Genomic DNA, 24,487 nt, shown 5'->3' on the forward strand with positions numbered 1-24,487 from the left:
GATATTCCACATTTATTTCATGTGGAATTATGCTGACCCTGTCACTATATATATATATATATATATCAGAGGCACTCAGAGATTAGTGATAATAATAAATATATTCAAAGGTGTCACATGAACGATCCCAATGTTTCGGAGCCCTGAGCTCCTTTGTCAAGGTGTGAACAAGTGCTAATAAAAATTACATGCCTTAAATAGAAAGAGTGATCACCCACTGCATGCACGCTCAGGACCAGCTGCTACATCTCCGTCCGTTTCCCGGGACTCCCGAGGTCGTGGACTGATGACGTCATGCGTCGCTGACGCTGGGTTGCCATGGCTATACTAGACTCTTTCTGATGCTGTGGGGCTGGTCCTGTGTGGAAGTGAACGAAAAAGAATGGTGAAAGAAACTGACACCCGGCATATGATGGCTGGCAGTAATGAACGCATAACACAAATATTTAAATATCTAAATTGAGGAACACAAGTGTTGATGCAGTGGAAATAAAGAAAAGCAGATGATGAATATATGTAAAAAAAGTGGAAGAGTGTAATGTGGAAGATGAAGTGAAGTGATAAAGTGTTGTAGTGTGGGCAGTATGGCAAGAGTTACTAACCTATTGTGTTTACGTGACACTCATCAAGTGTGAAAAACTTAATATGTAGTGAAAAAATAAAAAAATTTGATAAAATGGAAAATAAACAATACTGGAGATGTGCATGAATGGATGTGAAAAAGGTGTGTGGTGGCATGAAAAAAGTGATGAGAAATAGGAGAAAAATGTAAAATAGATCATCCACATGAAAATCAAAGAAAGAATGAAAACCAGAAGAAGAAAGGCTAAGAACAAAAGGAAAAAAAAGAAAAATATGGGAAAAAAAGATCAAGGTGATTAAGGCCAATTCATGGAAGAAAAAGAAATCACAATACATCCATATTTAAATTACTCAGAAAAATAAAAAAACTTCCAAAAATATATAGAAATGCTATATAAAATGTCCAAGGACTAATATTTCAAAAGGATACATGCAAAAACTCGGGAATAATGAATGAAATTAGAAAAAAGCAACAAATAAAAAAGTAAAAATGGAAAAAACAGAAAAAAATTGAAAAAATAAATATAGAAAAATAAAAAAGAGAGAAATATAAAAAGGCCATCCAGGAGATAGATGCAATTTTTGGAAAAAGTTCATCGAAAAATGTTCCACGAGATCTTCTCATTCAGTCCAAATGGTTGTATGATGTTAAGTTGAAATATCCAACGGGCTTCCAGCTGTAATAACTTATTTTCTCTGTCTCCTCCCCTGATGGTTAATGGTATGTGATCGATGGCCATATATCTTAGAGACGTAATAGGATGGTTTTTATCAGCAAAATGTCTTGCCACTGGCTGGTCTGAAGTTTTGCCTGCTAATGCTGCTTTAATGGCTGAGTGATGTAGAGCCATGCGCTGCTTCATGGCTCTGGTGGTTTTGCCAATGTAATTCAAGCTGCAGGGGCAAGTGATGAGATAGATGACGTGGTTGGACATACAATTTAAAACGTGTTTAATACGGATGGTCCGTCCTGTATGTGGATGATGAAAAAAGGATCCGGTGGACACATATTGACATGTTACACATCCTAGGCACTTGTAGCAACCTGGAGCTTTAGTGAGAAAATTTGCATCAATTCTAGTTTCGAAGTTGGTTACATCTGCGTGGACAATGATGTCACTTATGTTTCTCGCTCTGGTGTAGCAGGCCATTGGTCTCTTATTATTAAAGCAGGGTAATTCTTTATCCGAGGTGACTATAGACCATAACGCTCTGGTTGCCCATTGAATAACCGGACTGGATGTATTGAATTTGTTTTTCCAAGGAATGATCTGTTTGTCATCTCTCATCTTGGGTTGTAACAATTGGTCCCTAGGCAAAGACAGAACCTCTTTATTTTGAATTTTTAACTGTTTCAGGTTATAGCACCATTGTGCAAATCTCTCCACTATTTTATCCAGTTCTGCACTCAAAGTGGACGTATTACTGTTGATCCGTGCTATACGTATCATCTGAGACTTTGGTAAGCCTTTGATTAATGTTTTTGGATGATGGCTATTAGCTCGCAGAAGAGTGTTTTTTTCAGTGGGTTTAGAATATGGTGCTGTGTGGAGCTTGTTGTTCCTTAATGAAACTTGAACATCGAGGTAATTGATGGAGTCTTTGCTGCTTTGATAAGTGAATTTTATTGGTGAACCTTGACTATTTATTCTTTCCATAAGATTGTGGAATGCTGTTTCGCCACCTGTCCACAAGAGGAAAAGATCATCTAGAAAACGAGCATAAGCCTGAATGTGAATTGACACCGTAGGATCGTCAAAAATATAAACGCTTCTCCTCTTTAAACATGTAGATATTGGCAAAAGACGGTGCTACATTGCTCCCCATGGCACAACCTGAGCTCTGCTGGCAAAAGCGGTCGTTAAACAGAAAATAATTTATTTTTAAGGTAAGTTCCAGAAGTTGCATAAATATTTTGTGCTCAACCTCCTGCATGTTTTCTTGAATAAGAAATTCTTGGACAGCTTCCAAACCTTCATTGTGGGGTATGCTTGTGTATAAGTTACTAACATCCATGACACACAAAATGGTACCTTCTGAAATGTTGTCAATGGAGAGTAATAAGTTTAAAAAGCTTGTGGTGTCTTTGATAAAAGTGGCTTGTTTAGTAACCAGAGGCTGTAGGATTACGTCCAAGAATTGTGACACAGGTTGGTATAAAGAATTTCTGGCCAATATAATAGGCCTGCCCGGTGGTTTGATGATACTTTTGTGGATTTTAGGTGCTGAAAACAAAATGGGCACAACAGGACACTCTTGCGACATGGCTTTAAAGATGTTATCTGAAATGATGCTCTCAGATCTTGCTTGTTGCAGAATCTGGTCAAGTTTTTTCTTATATCTCATAGTGGGGTCGGACGTTAATTGCTGGTATGTTGACTCATCTGCCAATTGTCTGTATAATTCATCCAAGTAATCTTGTAAATTTGGACGACTACTCCACCGCCCTTATCGGCCGGTCGGAATATGACATCACGATACTGTCCCAATTGTTTGAGTGCGTCTCTTTCTGCTTTGCTCATGTTGTAGGGTTTAGAGGTGTAAGCCCTTGCATATTTGATGACTGAATCATCTAGCAAGCGGCTACATTTTTTGAGAGAAGAATTATTGGATTGAGGGTCAACACTTGACCTAGACTTAGATGATAGAAATTTTTGAAAAATGGTAGAGATGTGTTAGGTTGTTTGTTTTGGAAATGTTCCTGTAATCGGAGTTTTCTTGAAAAATGGTGGAGATCGATCTTCCAGGTGACTTCATCATAATGGTTGGTTGGGATGAAGGAAAGGCCCATGTTCAATACCTTCAACTCATCCTCAATAAATTGTCTTGAGGACAAGTTGAACACTAAGGATTCTTCTTTGTGTCCATACCTCTGTTCCCTCTTGTTCTGACCACCCCTGCGGGTGGGCGTCCTTTTACTGGGGGGTGTCTAAAGTTTCTCCTAAAGGGGCCGCTTGTGTGCATAGATCCTGGGAATCTTCTGAATCTATCACTGGGAATTCGCTGTCACTGTTTGAGGAAACTGTTGTTTTGTAATGTCCTTCCCGGCGCTGTCTTCATCCCTGCCTGTATTGATAATTTTTGGAACCCGTTCTTCCTGGTTCTCCACCCATAAGCCACCAATACACCCTATTATCATCATAATCATTTGTGACAGTGGAATGTTTATTTCTTTTGAATTTAATTAATTCACTGCGATACTTGTCACATTGCGTTTGTAGCTTCTGGATCCAATCCTGCGAAGGATCTTGTTATAGTGTGCTGATATTTTCTTTCTCAAATTTTTCAATTTTGTCTCTGGTTTTCTTGAGTTCCCGGCCAACTTCCTCCACCACTAAGAAGATAAGGCCCATGCTACACTTATTTAGGATGCCTATCCATTTCTTACAAAATTCGGGGTTGTATCTTCCCAATGTAGGAACGTTCCTGATCCTGAAGCCTCGTGACATCATTTTCTCCCTGTGATAGTCTGATAATGAAATGCCATGGAGGAGATAATCGGTTTCTTTTTTCTTTAATTTAAGTATCTGATGGTAAATATCCTCTATATCTGATGATTGTTCATAGGTGGTAAATGCTCCTTAAAAAGAAGACGATTCGCATCATCCTCACTAAAACTGTATAAATCTCCCTTGGTGATGTTAATGCCCCTCTGCAACCTGTGTGTTCCTCAATAGAAGGCCGTGGTGTTGAAGTCTCCATAGTAAAAAATTACGTGCTGCGCTTTAGTGCCCCGTGAAAAGTGTGTACACTGGAGCCAATAATGACAATGAAAAGTGAAAAAAATAAAAAGTAAAAAGCAAATATATATATATTTATATACACGCACACAGTGTGTATATATATATATATATATATACATATATATATAGTATGTGTGTGTGTATATATATATATATATATATATATATTACTTTTGTTGACATTGTAAGAAAACACATGGATGGTTTCCACAATGCATTTCACTTACTGACTGTGACTGAGACAGACAAGTGTGGCACAGGCAAAAGTGGCTAGTCGCCTGCGATCTCAGTCCTGTTCCTGGCTGCTGCTTCAATCAGCCAGAGGCCCGGAGCTGGAGGCGGACACATCAGTGTTGATTGACGGGCTCCGCAAGGCTTATGGGAGGAGCTGCTGCCGCTGCAAATGCGCAGCAGCTCCCCCGTTGGCCATTTTTTTTGTCCTAAGTAATCTTCTGCACGTTTGCAGAAGCTAACAGTTAATGCTGCCCGATCGCTGCAGCCGGCCCAGTGGTGGGATGAGGGGTGGCCACTGAGGGGATAATGGGACCGGCCCAGCGGAATCCGTCCCGGCTTCCTGGCGGGCCAATCTGCCCCTGTCCGGGATCCAAGTATTGTGGGGGCCCTTTATGTGACCAATTAATCCGGCCCTGGCTGTGGTGTGAATTGAGCCTACGACCTCAGTGCTGTGAGGCAGTAATGTTAACTATTACACCATCCGTGCTGCCCATCAATGTCTAAGCACAAATATATTTCGGTATGTTTGTCTGTGCTGTATGGAAAGCCTATATTCATGTCCCACTAGTGGATTTACAGTAGGTCCAACTCTAAATGAAGCAACCCAAAGCAAACATACAGTAGTTGTGTGTGAACGTTCCTGTATCATTAAGCAGCCTTGATAATAGAACGTGCAATGTTCTCTAAAGTACTCATCTACAGCAGCATCTGTGTTTATGTCTGGGGACTACAGAAAGAAAATTGAAGGTGGAAATCTTAGTTGTGCTTATTTCCAGAAGACTAAATCATTTAATTCAAATTTACACATGGCACCGTGGGAAGACCAAAGTGTGCTAGCTCTGTCTCTCCTTACATTGTCACTGATAACCAGAAATACATTCAGTGCTGCGTCCCTTGGGCCTTGAGACTCCTGGGCCATATTATCTTGTCTAAAACAAACAATATAAATGTGCAAACAGATGGTGGCTAAAACTAATTGACTGATGCTCAAGAAATAGGAGATGAAATATGTCAGCATGAAAGAATAAGGGGAAAGATATCAGTCCTGGCTCAAATGCAGAAAAAAAGCTATATATTCACTAGATGAATATCTTTATGGCAGCTTTGAGCGCTGATTTGTCTTTCTTTGTTCTTTTAATGGACAACAGGTATATTAATACACAATCGAGTCACATTATTATGATCACCAGCTAATAGCGAGAGTAACCGTCGTGTGCAGCACGGACAGCAGCTAGACGGGCTGGGAGTGACTCAATAAGGTGCTGGTAGGTTGGCACAGGTATCTGGAGTCATGCTGACTGCAGTGCATCCCATAGCTGCTAGAGGGTGCATGGTGAATTATCCATAGAGCGGACACAATGATCGATGTGGTCTCACAGATGCTCAATTGGGCTCAAGCCCGGGGAATTAGGGGGCCAGGGTAGTACTTGGTAGTCTTGGTCGTGCTCGTCCAACCACTGTCAGACATTTCTAGCCGTGTGACATGTCACATTGTCTTACTGGAAGATCCCATCCACCTTAGGGCAGACATTCAGCATGTATGGGTGTACGTACTCTGCAAGGATGGATTCATAAAGTTGTTTGAGGGTGCCTTCCACATGGATGAATGGGCCTGGAGAATGCCATGAAAACATTCCCCAGACAATAACGCTGCCACCACCAGCTTGTGCTCTTCCAGCAATGCTTGCAGGGTGCTCGTTCTCCGATGTTTCTTGTCTGACGTCGCCAACGTCCATCTGTTCCATGAAGCAGAAAAATGTGACTCTTCGGAGAAGGCAACCCTTCGCCAATCAGCGGAGGTCCAATTCCGATACAGGTGTGAAAATTGAAGCATTTTCCGCCGATGCACCTTTCGTTAGCATAGGTGCAGTGACCATCCGTTTGCTTCAGAGTCCCAAACGCAGCAGGGTTCGCTTAATGGTCGTTTGAGACATTTTGATGAGCTGCTCCACTGTAGCGTGTCAGTCGGCCCTCATGCACCTTCGTAGCCGACGCGTTCACCTCTCACCTTAATGGCACATGATGCTCTGCAGTTTCCATGTCCCTTATTCGCAATGGTGCCCTTTGACCAGTCACGATACACCTTCACCACAGCAGCACACGAACAGTTCACAAACTGCGCTGTTTCAGAAATACTGCCACCCATGGCCCGAAAGCCAATAATTATCCCTTTTTGTAACACAGATAAATTGCTCCTTTTACCCATGACAGTAACGAGTGATGAGTGCAGGTGACCTATCGCCAGAGGCGGATTGGGATGGGAAATCAGCCCGGGAAATTTCTGGAAGCAGCCATTATGGGGGCGGGTCTGTTGAGGGGGTGGGGTCTGTGGAGGAGGGCGGGGTCTGTTGAGGGGGCGGGTTCTGTGGAGGAGGGCAGGATACTGCCTCCTCTCAGGACCTTGAAGGGCTTTTGCAAGCCACTGAGGGGAGCAGGGTCGGCAACAGAAATTTTGGTGAATGATGCACTCTTTTTGGGGCACCCCATCCCTCTGAACTAGGTACAGGCCAGTCAGTTTGGAAGTCTATTTTATTACCTATATTGTGGTTTCTCTGCAATGGGGGAAACTGATGAATTTGAGCCTCTCTGGGCAGCGTCTTCAGCCGGTATTCACTATTCATGTAGATCACACTGTCTGGAAGATGCCTGTTTACGTAGAAATATAACCAAAGTCATCATCATAATCAGATAATGTATAGTAACAGAAGTGTTTGATCAGGGAAATTCACATTTTGCCCTGCACAAACCATTTGTGTCTTTCCAGGCCTCAGTGTTACTCCAGACCCTCTTACATCTCTCCATCCTCAGGCCCCTTGTGGTTCTTCAGGCTCCCTGTGTCACTCCATCTCCAGGCCTCCATGTCTCTCTACAGGATCCCATATGTCTCTCAGGACCCCCTGCGCCTCTCCATACCCAGGCCCACCTGTAGCTCATTCCCCCTAGCCCCAGTGTATGCCCCAGCCCTAGTGTGTGTCTCAGCCCCAGTGTGTCTGCCTCTTTCCCCTATGTGTGTCTCAACCCCATTCCCCAGCCCCAGTGTGACCTAGCCCCAGTGTGTCTCAGCCGCAGTGTGTCAGCCTCATTTCCCCCAGCCCCTATGTGTGTGTCTCAGCCCCATTGTCCCCAACCCCAGTGTGTGTGTCAGCCCCAATGTGTCTCAGTCTCATTCCCCGAAGCCCATGTGAGTCTTAGCAGCCCTTGTGTGCCCCAGCACGGGTGTCATGCACATTCTCAACAGCCCCAGTGTTTTTCTTAACCTTGCCGCCCCCCCATTCCCCCCGTGCAGCCGCTGCCGCCACTTACAGTTCCTCTGCCCGCTGCTTGTCGCGCGGCGTCACTGTGTGCACTGCTGCCTGGAGGTGGGGAGCTGGGCCGCAGAGGGGATGAACGGAGCCGTCAGTGGTGACTGACAGGCTCCGCAAAGGCTTGTGGGGGAAGCTGCTGCTTCCCCGTCAGGCTTTTTTTTATCCCCATCAGCACAACAGCGTTTGCGCTTGCGCTACAAGAGTATAGAGCTATCCGATCGGAGCTGAGCTCCGATCGGGCAGTGGGGGGTGGGCAAGTGCTGGCTGGCCGATGGCCACTGACCGGCCCAGCGGGAACTAGCCTGGTTTCCCGGCGGCCCAATCCGCCCCTGCCTATCGCACACCTTATATACCCACCAAGCCGGATGTACTTCTTGGGCTACGCACTGCCGACATCACATGTAGGAATTGGTCATAATAATGTGACTCAACTCTGTATTTGCCAATGTTTTCCTTTATTTATGTGGGTTGGAGGAGCCATACTGTATTGGATTCTCTAATGAATCACATTCAATTAATTAGCTCCAAAAGCAAGTAAAATAACAAATACATGCATATCGTAAACAAGCTGCATATAGGATCTTTGTTTCCTACTTACATAGGATTCCTCATTCATTTTATAGGGTAGTAGTTATCTAAAACATTAAAATGGAGGCATTTTAAAAAGGTGAAGATAGTACAAATACTTGATGCTCCGTCAGACATCTAGAAGTATGCTCATAATTGAAGGCTCTCGGAACGATTCAGTTAGTGGCGCGACCGCAATAGGTGGTTCTGGAAATTCACAGTGCGATCAGCAACATCTTTAGTTTCTCCTTGCACCCCATAGCAATGTCATAGGCAGATATCTGTGCAGCCAACATCACAGGATTTTGGTGGCACTTCTCTGTTAAATAATTTGGCCACAGATTTATTAAAATATGTGTTCTGTCCCTGAAAATGAAGCCTGAAATAGCCGCAATAAGGATTCTTGTTCTGCTCGGATGTATCAATTATAATCCCCGGGACAAGGACTCCGATAAGAGCCCATCCCAGCTATCAGAAAGAAGTAAAGGGATTGTATCTGCGGTCACTTTACATCTACCTGCAGACCCCTTGCGCCAACTGCACATGCGTGGCTTTCCAGTTGCACGTGCGCAAAGTGCCAAAAACCGAGTAGCGCTTTGGGGCATCCTGCAGCCTACCAGAGAGAGCTTGCTAGATCTGTCTCTGACAGGAGAGGCCCATAGAAGGTAATGGGATAATGTTATCTGAAGATGGCATCAGCCCACGCAGACAAGATTCACAAAGTTTCGGACACCGTTCTCTTATAAAGCTATGCAGATGGTTCCTGCGGGAGCCTGCAGACGGAAAGCAGGAGATATCTCTGATTCATACATGCCTACTCTCTCGGGAACTGCGGGAGGCTCCTGATTTTTCGGGTAACCCCCTGCAACCCTGGAAGAGTAGGCACCTCTCCCGCATTCTGCCCACTTCCTAGTGAAGTGGGCAGAACGGGGAGAATTTTCCTGGGGATCAGCGGTCGGGCGAGTAAGGGGTAGAGCTTAATGACACAATTCTCTAGGAATCATGTCATTTGGCCCCCGTCCTCTAGTTAAATATGCTTTATTCGTGGTAATTTACCATGGGGCGGGGCTTAGTGACGAGTCCAGCCCCACCCCCATTACCTGCTTCTAAACTTAAAGTAGGAAAGTATGCTCTGATTTCTCCTGCTTTCCTCTTTGATACATGAGGGCAGGGACGTAAGAAGGGAGGTGCCGCCGCACAGGATGGAATCCACCATGTTCACCAGCCACCGCAACCTGCCCTGCTACAGAGTACTATTGGAGAAGTTACCCATATCAACCAAATAGATTTTAGATATAATTTATCTATGGGCAACTTCTCAACTTGTCCTCTTTACAAGGTTATTCTGCAACAAAAACTGTACTGTCTGTATTACTTTAGAGGTGAACTATCTGTATTAGCTATAATTCTATATAATGAAAAAGACTGCTGATAAAAATGATGTCATCACATTGGAATGTAATGACAGTATAATGAACTCTGGCCCTGATTCAGAGCCGGACGCTCTGACAGAGCACTCGCTCTGAATCAGAACCATCCCTCTGAATTTAAGAGCGGCCTGGCCGCTCGCATAGGCGTGGGTGACCACCCACAGCTATAGCGAGCGGCCAAAATGATGGTCACGATGGTCAAGACCATCGCGACCATCGGGCTTGCGACGAGACCCTTGCAGTAGGGACTCGTTGCCGCAAGCCCTGTAGTGATTTTGGCTCTATCAGAGCCAAAAGCACTCCCACTGACATCACTTGTAATGTCAGTGGGGCCGGCCCCAGACGGTAGGCATTCCCATGGGAACACCAGGCGTTCCATTGGGAACACCATCGACAGCACGCCCCTTTTGGTGCGAGACCCATAACGACGGCTTGGCCGTCGTTATTCGGGTCTCGCGCATGCGCACGACGGAGCCGCCTCCGTCGTGCACATGCGCACTTGGCCAACACCGACCCGCTTGCGAGCACTCAGCGCTCGCGAGCGGGTCAGAATTAGGCCCTCTGCCCCTAGCCACCTGTGTCAGATATGCACAGGAGTAAGTAAAGCTGGGTACACACTATACAATGTATCATACGATATATCATTCGGACACGTATCAGAACGGTATATCACACACATCGTATGGTTTGTGCACCCAATCCGCATTCATCGTAACTTTCCATCTGCTGTGCTGCAAGACAGATGGGACGATGCAATGGACGGTGCTGTTACATGCAGCACCGCGCCGCCATACAACAGATTGCGTAGTGTCTACAGAGCGCGCAATGTATCGTTGCATCGCACCCCACCATTGCTGTGTCGCACCATTGCATGGTGTGTACCCAGCTTAAGAGGGAGTGGTTATAGAAAAAGACAATGGTGTTGGAGATATGAATAAAATAAACCCAGGCAACGCCGGGCACTACAGCTATGTTAATTATACAGTAATATTGCTAAATTAATTGCATATAAACATTACAAAATATCCTATTTGCACTATTCATGTTTATCCAGATGTAACAGGTGTCTTCATTCTAGAAAAAACAAACATTGAAGTTAAATATTTGGATACTGGGACTGTATTGGAAAAAAAATGAGACCCTTGGGATTTGAAGAATATCATTTCCATTGGAGAGATTTTCTCAGCATTTGATGAATTAATGCCTTCCAAACAAATTGATCTATGCTGAAAGTTGTGCATGTTTTTTCCTATGCCATAGACAATTCTGTTTTCAGAGAAACATGTTGTCATGGTTACAGAAATGGCTTTTAGATGACAAATATTGTCCCGGGATCCAACAAACATGGAATTATTTTAATTGCAAAATGGACAGGACATTAATCAGCGCTTACACTTGTTGTAAGTGCAGATGACCAGATGCTTTTTATTCAAGCCATGCAGCACTTTCTCTTGTTATGCAGTTTTCCTGGGTGATTATATCGGCATTCCAGATTCCACAATGCAGCAAATAAACATGTTTTACAACATGGTTGTACATCTGCAGGCCTCTGAGGCTTCAATCTACACAGAGTTCTTTGGAAAACCCATATTAATCACCGACAATAAATCTGCCTCATATTTCAGGCTCTGTGTTATAGTGCTATTACATAGGTGATGTTTTTATCTGAATTTTCTAATTTGTACAAAAAAAACCCTTTTATTGTATTATCGAAATCCATTTATGACTGATACAGAATTGTGTTGCACAGATTTTCATCTCTTTCATTCCGTTTTCAGACGTGGTTAACACTCACTAGTGTTGTATTTCAACCATAAAGACTCATACAAATATATATATATATATATCAATGATTTGCAAACAGGGGGTAAGAGTAATGCCCTATAAGCTAATAGCTGAAATGACCTAAATGCGTGAATGGCTGTGTTTCAGTCATTCATCTGTCACGGCTGAATACGTAAAAAAAGGTAATAAATTATAATATCTGTTTGATTATATATTTTTTTAATAAGAGTCATGTTGAGAAGAGGGCTCAAAATTGATTTACGAGTCATCCGTTAAACCTTAACAAACAGGTAAAGGTATCAATGTTCATTTATTTATGTCTTTTCTGGAATGTGCGTTAGGTGTCAATGGGCCTGATTCAGTAGCGAATGCTAATGCGATCGCAGCTGCGATTTTGCATGGAATGCAACTGCAAAAATATTGTAATGCCTGCCAAAGCTCTGCCAGCATATAGACGCCCACTGCTGTCTTCTCGTATCCGTCCAATGTCGCTCTTCTATATAACCATCGGTACCATCGATGCACATCGGCCAGTCACGCAGCATTTACAACAAGTCTGACCAGCCGCAGACACAACAAGTCTCCTCACACGCAGAGAACTCTCATACTGCATATGCAGTCGCAGTGGCTAATTTATGCACGCCTATGAAACGTAATTTATTCAGACAGACAAACAATTGCTCGATCTGCGTGCATGGTTTCCGGTTGCCTGGAAATCCCCCTCCCTAGCCCACACCATGACTACAATATAAAAAGTCTATTATACAATTTTACTAGTGCTGCAGGTTCTCTTCAGTATCACAAATGAAATAATTAGCACCACCTGTGGATCTTTTAACATGTGTCAGCCATTAATAAATAAATTTTCAAAGAAGATATGGATATATACCTGCACACATTATATTGTCATATACATTTGTGTAGATTAAATACTTACATAACCCTGTATTACTTGTACCTTGTATGATAGATATGTACTTGTCAGGGGTGCTTGCCAAAAGACAACAAGAGGATAATTGCAAAAGAGGAGAGAAAAAAAGCGTTGTCCTTGAATTGGCGCACTAATTATGTACATAATTAGTGCGCCAATTCAAGGACAATGCTTTTTTTCCTCTTCTCTTTTGCAATTAATAAATACATCTCTGCGCCAACTAGAGGATCTTGAAAACATGTACTGTCAGGGTTGCACTGCTATAGACCATGTATAGGGTTTATTATTAATACTGTACACCCCCGGTAGAGTATGCACTTCTCCCGCATTCCTGCCTGCTTCCTAGTGTAGTGGGCAGAATGGGTAGAATTTGCACGCCGATCGGGGGTCTCCGCATAGGGGGTGTGGCTTAATGACGCGATTCCACAATAATCGCGTAATTTGGCCCCACCCCCTATTCAAATATGCTCTAATCGCAGCAATTTACTGTGGGGGATAGGGCTTAATGTCACTACATGTCAGGCCCGCCCCCCATCGGCACTCACCTGCTTCTCCCTTGGAGGAAAAAAAAAAGAGTAGGCAAGTATATGATGTACATATATAATTCCAAGTTGTTAGTCCAGCCGTGCTGTGTTTCAATATCTAATCTCCTTTAGGTTATCTGCACATCTTATATCATAATTACTTTAATCACCTCATAAATGGAATAAAAAGACCTCATCAAACAAAGGCTGATTATAAAAATAGATCTTTCTGATCAAAGTCTCAACACAGTGTTCTGATATACCAAATGATATCTTTAAAAAAAATTTTTCAGATGCAAATTACAGCCAAAAGTTCCAATGTATCCAAACAAAATGTATCAAAAACACATATGCAGCAAATAAAATGTCTTTATTAAAAATACTTCTAAAAGAGTCAAAATAAAAATCCTTCTGTCATATCACATATGTAGATTACTCTACAAAAATATGGACAGAGCTCACCTGTTCTGTAGGGGAATTCCAGATATAGCCGAAATAGCAGGCACTTGTAGTGGTAATGTGAATAAGTGTATACTTGCAGCTCAACTCCTGTGACGCCCGAACGATGTAGTTTCAGGTAGGTAGTTGTAACCTGCATACTCAATCCCAACGTCTCCACGGCTCTCACCCGTGGCTGTCTCCTGCTCTGCGATGGTTACTGCAGCTTAGCGACTCTTACCCGCGTGCAGCTTTGCAATTGCGATCCTCGCTGAATCATGCCCATAGTCAGGTGCTGGTTGGGGTTTTGGCAAGTGGTGCGGGTACCCCATGCTTTTCATCCCCATGCAATTGACACAACCGGTCCAGGTTATGAGCCCTGTTAATTGGTTCAATTCACTTGGCTGTTGCACACCATTTTAAAGATTTAGTTCAAACTTTATTCTTATACTGCAAAATGATCATCACGAACACAGTTTCTTTGCACCAGGGGATTGTCAGGGAGACTCCTTGGATTAGCAGCAATTTCCCTGACTCCCTGAAAAGTATAGCAATCTCCCTGATTGTGCCTTATCCCCGTTATGTAGATTTTATATTAAGAAAAAAACACATATATATACAATCAAATGGGATCACTAGTATAATTTCCCTGCATTGGTTATATGGCACAATGATCCCTATGGTTACATGCATTTTCTGAAAAGTATCAGTGTGTTTTCATCAACAACTAGATCTTACTAACTGCTTTGGAGCTCATTTACATTTGGATGTAAGTCAATTTTATGGCGCACCTCTCAGATGTAGCACTACACGTCCACTTTACAGAGGGCTCATAGGTTCTGCTTTCACAATCTCCCTGAAATGCTTTTTCAAAAGTAGGCAAGTATGTTGTACAGTATGGGATGCGGTCAATATCTTGGCAAATGGGATGCCTGCATTTAGAATACCGGAGCAAGAATTCTGACACCTCTCAGAATCCCGGCGCCCTGTCAGAATCCCTGCACCGGCATCCCACCCGCCGGTTTCCCGAAGGTGAGTAGCGAGGTTAGGGAGAGGGTTTGGGTTAGGCACTAGGAGGAGGGTTTGGGTTAGGCACTAGGAGGAGGGTTAGGGTTAGGCACTGGGGGGAGGGTTTGGTTTAGGGTGTGGGGGGCCAGTTAGTTTTAGGCACTAGTGGGGAGGGTTAAGTTTAGGCAGCGGGGAGGGAGTGTTAGGGGTAGGAGTAGGAGAAGGGTTAGGATACCTACCAACAAGTGTCGGTATCCCAGCACTGTCGGGATGGTGGCATGCCCAACCCATACAGAATGTGCAAAGGCGTCCACCTCTAACTAAAGAGCAATTTATGCCTTTACTGTATTTGGCTTCCTCTTACATGCCCCTTCATTCCCCCATTCCTCCTCCCCAGATGTAAGCAACCACAAGTCAGTGATACGCAAAATGTTTAATACAGTATTAGGGCAGACAGAGTAACACATTTTGGTGCACATGTTATGTTACAGCCTTATTCCAAAATGGAATAAATTAATTTTTGTTCTCAAAATTCTAGACACAATGCCCCATAATGACAGCGTGTAAAAAGTTTGAGATTTTTGCAAATTTAATAAAAAAAAAAAAACTAAGTAATCACATGTACATAAGTATTCACAGCTTTTGCTCAATACTTTGTTGATGCACCTTTGGCAGCAATTACAGCCTCAAGTCTTTTTGAATATGATGCCACAATTCCTCTTTGCAGCACCTCTCAAGCTCCATCAGGTTGGATGGGAAGCGTTGGTGCACAGCCATTTTCAGATCTCTCCAGAGATGTTCAATCGGATTCAAGTCTGGGCTCTGGCTGGGCCACTCAAGGACTTTCACAGTGTTGTCCTGAAGCCACTCCTTTGGTATCTTGGCTGTGTGCTTAGAGTCGTTGTCCTGCTGAAAGATGAACCGTCGCCCCAGTCTGAGGTCAAGAGCATTCTGGAGCAGGCTTTCATCCAGGATGTCTCCGCATTCATCTTTCCCTCTATCCTGACTAGTCTCCCAGTTCCTGCCGCTGAAAAAGAATCCCACAGCATGATGCTGCCACCACCATGCTTCACTGTAGGGATGGTATTGGCCTGGTGATGAGCGGTGCCTGGTTTCCTCCAAACATAACGCCTGGCATTCACGCCATAGAGTTCAATCTTTTTCTCATCAGACCAGAGAATTTTGTTTATCATGGTCTGAGAGTCCTTCAGGTGCATTTTGGCAAACTCCAGGTGGGCTGCCATGTGTTTTTTACTAAGGAGTGGCTTCCGTCTGGCCACTCTACCATACAGGCCTGATTGGTGGATTGCTGCAGAAATGGTTGTCCCTCTGGAAGGTTCTCCTCTCTCCACAGAGGAATGCTGTAGCTCTGACAGAGTGACCATCGAGTTATTGGTCACCTCCCTGACTAGGGCCCTTCTCCACCAATCGCTCAGTTTAGACAGTCGGCCAACTCTAGGAAGAGTCCTGGTGGTTCCAAACTTCTACCATGTACGGATGATGAAGGCCACTGTGCTCATTGGGACGTTCAAAGCAGCAGATATTTTTCTGTACCCTTCCCCAGATTTGTGCCTCGAGACAATCCTGTCTCGGAGGTCTTGAGACAATTCCTTGGACTTCATGCTTGGTTTGTGCTCTGACATGCACTGTCAAGTGTGGGACCTTATATAGACAGGTGTATGCCTTTCAAAATCATGTCCAATCAACTAAATTTTACCACAGGTGGACTCCAATTAAGCGTAGGAACATCTCAAGGATGATCAGTGGAAACAGGATGCACCTGAGCTCAATTTTGAGCTTCATGGCAAAGGCTGTGAATACTTATGTACAGTACATGTGATTTCTTATTTTTTTTTTTTAATTAAATTTGCAAAAATCTCAAAAAAACTTTTACTTGTCATTATGGGGTATTGTGTGTAGAATTTTGAGGACAAAAAATAATTGATTCCATTTTGGAATAAGGCGGTAACATAACAAAATGTGGAAAAAGTGAAGCGCTGTGAATACTTTCCGGATGCACTGTACATCTCTAAATAAAGCACATAGGGCCGATTCAGACCTGGATGCTAAGCCGTGATCGTTCGCTATGAGCGATTGATGCCCGCCTGCGCATGCGTATGTGTCACAGTGCGCGTGCGCAAGCCAGTCACTGCGTTCGGGAATCGTGCGCTCGTTGTACACAGACTGAGTGCTACTTTGAGTGACAGATAGTGCCGTTTGTGGGTGGTAACAATGGAAGGTGCTTGTGAACGGGGGAGTGGATGTGTGAACGCAGGCGTGTCTGGGCATCAAAACGGCGTATAATGGGAGTCCATAATTAGCATAGAAGCGTCATTGTACACGTCACTTGGTTGTATTTCAGCCTGCAGTGATCGCAGTGCTTGCGGCGGGGTTGGGTCTACCTCATGCACTGCGTGCAGCTCCGATGGTTATCGATGTTAATGATTAATCATACACATCCTGGAGATGACGTGTGCTAAGAAAGAGAAGTGGGCGTCTTTACACCGGCGTGCACTCACTCTGCCGTCGCTCTCTAAGACATAGAGGGCATCCTTACGCCAGACAGTGCGATCGCGAAATTTGCATACCCGGCCCCTATTGGATGCGAGCGATCGCGGCTTAGCGTCCAGGTCTGAATCGGCCCCACAGTGTTATACAGTACTTGTACAATTAATACAGTATAATAGTTAGAAAAAAACAAGAAAGAAAACTGCAAAATATTATTATTCTCTTTTCAGAAGATCTACAATTCCTTATTGTACATAAAGAGTAAACTAGCAAGGTAACAATATCAAGAACAATATGAATTGCTATTAACGTGCAGTAGCAAAATAGATCAATACTCTCTTGCTTTGTATTTATGGATGTGCGATTGTTATTTCAGATTAATTCTGTTCAGATGACTCTTGAGGCTGGAAATTGTATGCAGCACTTGTACGTTTTACCATAAATAATATTGTGCCTATAAGTAAAACTGTGTGAGAGCTATGATGCTAAATCCCACCTGCTGTGCTGAAATGGTAAATAACTATTGTGTAAATCTAAGGCCAGTGAATCACTTTCTACAATATACGCGTTCTGCTTCCAAAACATAAAAAGTCTGTATAAATTATTTTCCCTAGAGCAGTATAAGCTCAGATTCATACCTCAGCCTGCTCACTCTATCAGCATCGGAGGTTTTATGTAATGGGAAATGGGAAGGAACAGAGTTCATGTAAAAAGAATTGTTCCATTAAAAACACTCATATTACCGGTTATACATTGGCACGTGTTTTAGTAAATACAGTACATACTTGTCTACTTATTTTTTCGAAATGATGATGCAAATAATGTCACCGCCGCCCCTTGTCCTTTCTCCCTCTACCTCCCCTCCAGGATCTTTTGGAGAGGAGGTCAACAGTGTCCATAAGTAAATTAAGCATTTTAGTGTTCATTTGTGCAGCCTGGTAAAGGGGCATCTGCTGCATTCAATCAACATGCAACCAACTTAAGGGGTCTAGTTATAAAGCCTGATAACAATTTTATTCTGATGTGTTTGCCTGAGAGGGATGGAGTTGGGATCCTGGCGCACAGAAAGCTGGCGCTCAGCATCCCGGCGCCGGAACCCCGACAAAGGTGAGAATCCCAGCACCTGCGATCCTGGTGGGTAAGTTTGAGGGATAGGGTTAGGTTGAGGGTTAGGGGTTAGTATAGGGGTACTTAACTGCAGACAGGGGCTTATTTATAATGGGTGCGAGGTGTGCGGTGCACATGGGCCATTGGGTCCAGGGGTTCCCACACACTGCACCCATTTAAAATATACTTACCTCTTTGTCGGCCCGGCGCTGTCTGCTGAGCTGCAGAAATCACCGGAAAATGTCTACCGCACATTACACTTTACACATACATATATGAACCCCAGGGTTCATGTGGGCATTATACAGAGGTGCAGCAATGCACAGTATAGTGTTGGAAATTTGGTGAGTTTTGATTAGGGATATGCGGAAAAGGTAGACAGGGGAGGCAGAGTTTTGACTATATACAAAATACAAATCTGGCCTTACTATTCGCACAACAAAATAAGCAGCCTATATGGCAATACAAATGAGTTTTCACCACACTCACAAATACAAAGTAGTGGATATAAAAATGATTGCCTAACTGGCGCTAATTGAATATATATAAATGTACAGGATATACACTGTTGGGGTGACGAGGCTTCCTACCCCTGGATTATGGTATGAGAAACGCTGCTCCTATATTATTAATTTTCCTTCCAGCCGGCTGGGAAGATAAGGAAACTCAACACACTTGTGATGAATTCCACTTAGCTCTCAGAGGTACATCCCCTTTGAGCTGTCTTTTATACCTTCAGAAAACTGCTGTTACAAACATTTGCCAAAAATGGTTTGACAGAAAAGAATACATGTGATTGGTTTTAACAAGTACATAGGATGTGTCAATGTGTCTTTCAGTTTGTCGTTTCTTCAGTGTCCAAACTTAGTATCCTATTCTGGGATTCTTCAGCTGCTTGTTCAATATAATGGTGGTTCAATCTCATGATATTTGTGTAAAGGAAAATGTATTTTTCTCATAAATACTGATGAATCTTACAGTATGTTTTAAATAAACACTAAAATTATTAAAGACTCTCACAACACCAGTGTAGAAAAGTATAAGGTGTGAGTTTCCAATACCTATAAGTCATATATATTCTTACGTAAAAGTAAGTACAATGTAATCCATATCCTGTAGGTGATTCTCTTCTCTGGTACAATGTTCCTCCAAGGTACGGAAACACAAAAAGAATTCAAAGGACAAAGGTGTTTGTGCAGACTTAGTAGGAGAACATTTGGATTAATTTGTACAATGCACTCACATTTTCCATACTAAAGAAAGCATGTAACCAGTTTGGGTGGTAAGCCTCTAGGACCGTCTTTCTGTATCACTCAGATGTCAAATGATAACGTAGTGTAGAAACCCAGAATAGAATGGAAAGGATGATTGTGCAGGCTTTTCAGTAAAAACGCTTATATTTAATAATACAATGCACTCACATTTTCCATATAAAAAAACAGCATATAACTAGTTTAGGTGGTAAGCCTCTGGAACCGTCTCACCGCACCGCTTGTATGTCAGATGGTAACACAGGGTGTTAGATTCTGAGTCCCAGACACTCATACACACCGCCCCCAGCACAATCCTCATGGTTAGTTTCCTAAGGTTCCTCCAATAATAGCGATCACCAGCTAATTATGTTTCGGAACATATCCTTCGTCAGGAACCTGGTGACCGTTACTGCTAGTGTCCTTAAATACCCTACACACTAATCTCCTGCACCGGTTCGCTTGTCGGCGTCCTCGCGGACCGGAAGTGACGTCCGCTTCAAAAACCGGTTACTAGATGATTTTTCAAAGATGGGGCACTTTGGACCATTTGCACTTTGTATGTAATCTTAAATGGATTTATATGCAATAAGAAAGGACATGAGAGCACTATTAACCTTTATGAGAAGATACATTTCCGGGAGATCAGAGTTGGAACGCATGAACACTGTGAGATGGAACGCAAGCCGCAGCCATCTTGTTTCCGTTTTTTGAAATGGACATCACTTCTGGTCCGCGAGGACGCCGACAAGCGAACCAGTGCAGGAAAGTAGAGATACTCATTGTATTAGTGTGTAGGATATTTAAGGACACTAGCGGTAACGGTCGCCAGGCTCCTGACGAAGGATATGTTTCGAAATGCGTTGAGCTGGTGATCGCTATTATTGGAGGAACCTTGGGAAACTAACCGTGAGGATTGGGCTGTGGGCGGTGTGTATGAGTGTCCGGGACTCAGAATCTAACACCCTGTGTTACCATATGACATCCAAACGGTGCGGTGAGACTGTTCCAGAGGCTTGCCACCTAAACTGGTTATATGCTGTTTTTTTATATGGAAAATGTGAGTGCATTGTATTATTAAATAATAAATATTTACTGAAAAGCCTGCACAATCATCCTTTCCATTCTATTCTGGGTTTCTACACTATGTTATCATTTGACATCTGAGTGATACAGAAAGACTGTCCTAGAGGCTTACCACCCAAACTGGTTTCATGCTTTCTTTAATATGGAAAATGTGAGTGCATTGTACAAATTAATCCAAATGTTCTCCTACTAAGTCTGCACAAACACCTTTGTCCTTTGAATTCTCTTTTCCCGTACCTTGGAGGAACATTGTACCAGTGAAGAGAATCACATAGAGGATATGGATTACATTGTACTTACTTTTACGTAAGAATATATGTGACTTATAGGTGTTGGAACCTCACACCTTATACTTTTCTACACTAGTGTATATCCTGTACTTTTATATATTTTCAATTAGCTCCAGTTAGGGAATAATTTTTATGTCCACTACAGAGTTTTGACTATACAAATTATTAGAATAATACAAAGAAGATTTTTATAATTTCCATTAAAGTTTTCTTATCATTTTTATAGTTGATACTCTGGAGTATACTTAAGTATGACCGGAAAGGCTCTGCTTCACCTGACCGCACTACACTGGAGGGTACTACTTACCTGGGCCCAGGTCGGTTGGCGGGGCCTGGGTCAGCGATCACTCCACTTTCACTTTTCAGAGTTCACTGTCTATTAGGCCCCTAATAATTATTGGGCCCATTACATAGAACATATGCAAACTAGAATTTCCGCATGTGTAATAGGCCTATTAGTGATGATGAAGAGGCCCCATAGACATAAGAGAGAATAATGTCTTAAGTTATTAATAATCGTGAAAGTCATAGTTTCATTATAAAATGTAATTAAATACAACAACCAATTCTAATACAAATGAGAGTAAATTCACAATTCTTATGTTTCACCTTTAAAATCAAATACAATCTTCTTTCCTGCCATAATTTAAATGGAAATGTCAATTAGGTAATTGAAATGGACAGCTGCAACATCACGTAATATAGCCACAAAGCTAAATATTTAGGTACTACCAGCTAGAGGGGCCACCACTCAGTCAGCCAACCAGAAGTGGTTAGATAATGCTGTTGACATACATTATTAGTGCACAAGCTCTCAAGCACCTGGGTGAGGCGTATCTGCAGGTATATATCCATGTCTGATATTGTCGCAGTTACATTAACATGCCTGCTGAAATGTTCCATGTATTTATAACACACTGTAGTGGGGAGTGTGAGGATATATATACAGTACCCAGTATAGTAAATTATCTTTACTACCTCTTTTTCATAGTTGATCATTATTCAAAATTCTCAACAGTTTTAAAGAGATTGCAGGTTCTCAGCATATTCCTCGTACTCAAACTGCTGTCAGGGAGAAGGGGCGAATAATGTAGAAAGGAAGCTACTGCTGTATACCCCTTGGGAATGTATAAAGACCAAGGCCAGAAGATATTTAAAAACAATGCAGTTATGACCCACTAAATCATAGCTGGCAGCAACCCAACAAAATACAGTATATCAGGTCTAGGGAACCACCATTTCTGCTATTGGAGGCTAGATACAGGGGATCCCCAAAACGAACTTCTATCTCTGTTTTTTGTTTTTTAATGGGATTCTTCCCTTTAGATGAGCAGATATAGCCTCAACCCTAATATTGGGTTACCAGAATATCGCTTTAAAAGAAGAATCTTTGTAACTTATATGTGTTCTACTTTAAATGAATATTCTGGCAACCCTACCATAACATAATAATGCTAACCCCAACACAGCTTTAGCAGTCGCTCATGTCCTAATTATGACCACAGGCCCTAATGTGCTGCTATGGCTAGATATGTTTTTGAGTGTGCATATTATGATATTTAGAGGCCTAATAAGTCGTTCTTTGGACTTACAGAGTGGGGCAGACATTAGATTGCAATATCAGATCATTGTCATCACTGGAAAGAAGACCGAAGACGAGAAGTTACTCTGAAGGAGTAAAAAAATGGCACACGAGTCCCCTGACCTCCCTGTTGTACTCCTCTTGGTTACAACTTGTTATTTAGTACTTGATTATTCAGTTTTAGAATAATAACGTAGTTTCAACTTTACAGATTCCGTTAATTCATTTGAAGAACATGGAACTTTGGGGTGTTAGTTTCATAGCCTATGTGTGTGCCAATCTCACAGATACACAGCATATGGGTGACGATTGCAAATAGGGGTCTATGTACTAAGTCTTGGAGATAGATAAAGTTGATAGAGATGAATTATCAACTAATCAGCTCCTAACTCACTTAACTGTCACTTTATAAGCTGTGTTTTAAAAAATGACAGTTAGGAGGTGATTGTCTGGTACTATCTCCGACCACTTTATCTCTCTCCAAGGCTTAGTAGATAGACCCCAATGTAGTCAATTTTCGTTAAACCAAAATACCCTCCAATGTGCTGTTTGTTTCAACTAAACTCACTGCATTCCCTCTCCTCTTTAATATCTAACAGCCTCTTTTCTTTCTTTATCTTACAGGCAAGCGATGATATTGCTCAAACTACAAGAAAAGAAAAATTACTAAGCAACAGGATTTAAGTCACTGCTTGAATACTTACACACATTGTCCCTTAACTAATATGTTGCCCCCGTTGGACCAAAAGATGGTCAATGTAATGAGAAGACAGTTTAAAGGAAACATTGCCTAGAAGATACAAGAAGCTATGGCATCAAAGGTGTCATGTTTATATATTTTGACAGTTGTGTGCTGGGCAAGTGCCCTTTGGTACTTAAGTGTCACCCGCCCAACGTCCAACTACACAGGCTACAGGCTGAACAAAATTGTTATATCTCAAAAAAACATTTCATTTGGCAATATTAGAACTCGACCCATAAATCCTCATTCGTTTGAATTTGTTATTAATGAGCCTGAAAAATGTGAAAACAATGGCAGCCCCTTTTTGGTGATTCTTATAAGCACAACCCATAAGGAGTTTGATGCCAGACAGGCAATCCGAGAAACTTGGGGAAACGAGAGTAACTTCAAGGGAATTAAAATTGTAACGCTCTTTCTTCTCGGCAAAAACTCAGATGCTGTTTTGAATCAGATGGTCGAGCAAGAAAGTCAGATATTTCATGATATTGTTGTAGAAGACTTTATAGATTCCTACCACAATCTGACCCTCAAAACATTGATGGGCATGAGATGGGTGGCTACATTTTGCTCAAAAGCTAAATATGTGATGAAAACAGACAGTGATATTTTTGTAAATATGGATAACCTGATTTATAAACTTCTGAAACCGACCACAAAGCCTAGAAGAAGGTATTTTACAGGCTACGTCATCAATGGAGGACCTATAAGGGACGTGCGCAGCAAATGGTACATGCCAAGAGACTTGTACCCTGATAGCAATTACCCGCCATTTTGTTCAGGAACTGGATACATTTTTTCTGCCGACGTAGCAGACCTCATTTATAAGACTTCTCTCCACACAAGACTTTTGCATCTTGAGGATGTGTATGTTGGACTTTGCTTACGAAAACTTGGAATTCACCCGTTTCAAAACAGTGGCTTTAATCATTGGAAAATGGCCTATAGCCTGTGTCGCTATCGTAGAGTGATCACGGTGCATCAGATAGGGCCTGAAGAAATGCACAGGATTTGGAATGACATGTCAAGCAAAAAGCATCTTCGATGTTAAGATTTGTGGTTGTACATTGTTTCTTGTTATTAGAAAGGGTATAGGAAACTTTGATGTGCCAGTTGTAAAAAATAAATGTTTGACTTTTTACAATTTTTTTTTTCTTTTCTTTTTCACTTTTATTGGAACAGGATTTCCTGATTTATCATCATTGTAAATAACTTTGGTAAATTTCTTTGGGTTTTTTTCTTAACCCATATATTCAGTATATACAGTAAATCTTCTGATAAGTATTGAGTGTTCCTCTGGATTTGATAAAGGCAGACATTTATCCTATGGTGACTTGACAATGCAGTCTGTATTCACTGGACTCAGAGGCATTAAAAT

The 24,487-nt window shown here is 42.4% G+C and overlaps 1 protein-coding gene across 2 annotated transcripts in view; it reads left to right on the plus strand.

The window, feature by feature from the left end:
* The window catches only part of B3GALT1 (beta-1,3-galactosyltransferase 1), a 415,780-nt gene extending 391,566 nt beyond the window's left edge, over positions 1 to 24,214 (plus strand). For both annotated transcript variants that reach the window (XM_088474894.1, XM_088474895.1), the window contains one exon: positions 22,995 to 24,214. In XM_088474894.1, coding sequence (XP_088331020.1) covers positions 23,180 to 24,160 — 981 coding nt within the window. In that variant the 5' untranslated portion in view covers positions 22,995 to 23,179 and the 3' untranslated portion in view covers positions 24,161 to 24,214. The remainder of the gene's footprint in view (positions 1 to 22,994) is intronic.
* The last annotated feature ends 273 nt before the right edge of the window (positions 24,215 to 24,487 follow it).

This window comes from Taudactylus pleione, unplaced genomic scaffold, assembly GCF_031769625.1.
Source record: "Taudactylus pleione unplaced genomic scaffold, aTauple2 ptg000156l, whole genome shotgun sequence".
Taxonomy (NCBI): domain Eukaryota; kingdom Metazoa; phylum Chordata; class Amphibia; order Anura; family Myobatrachidae; genus Taudactylus; species Taudactylus pleione.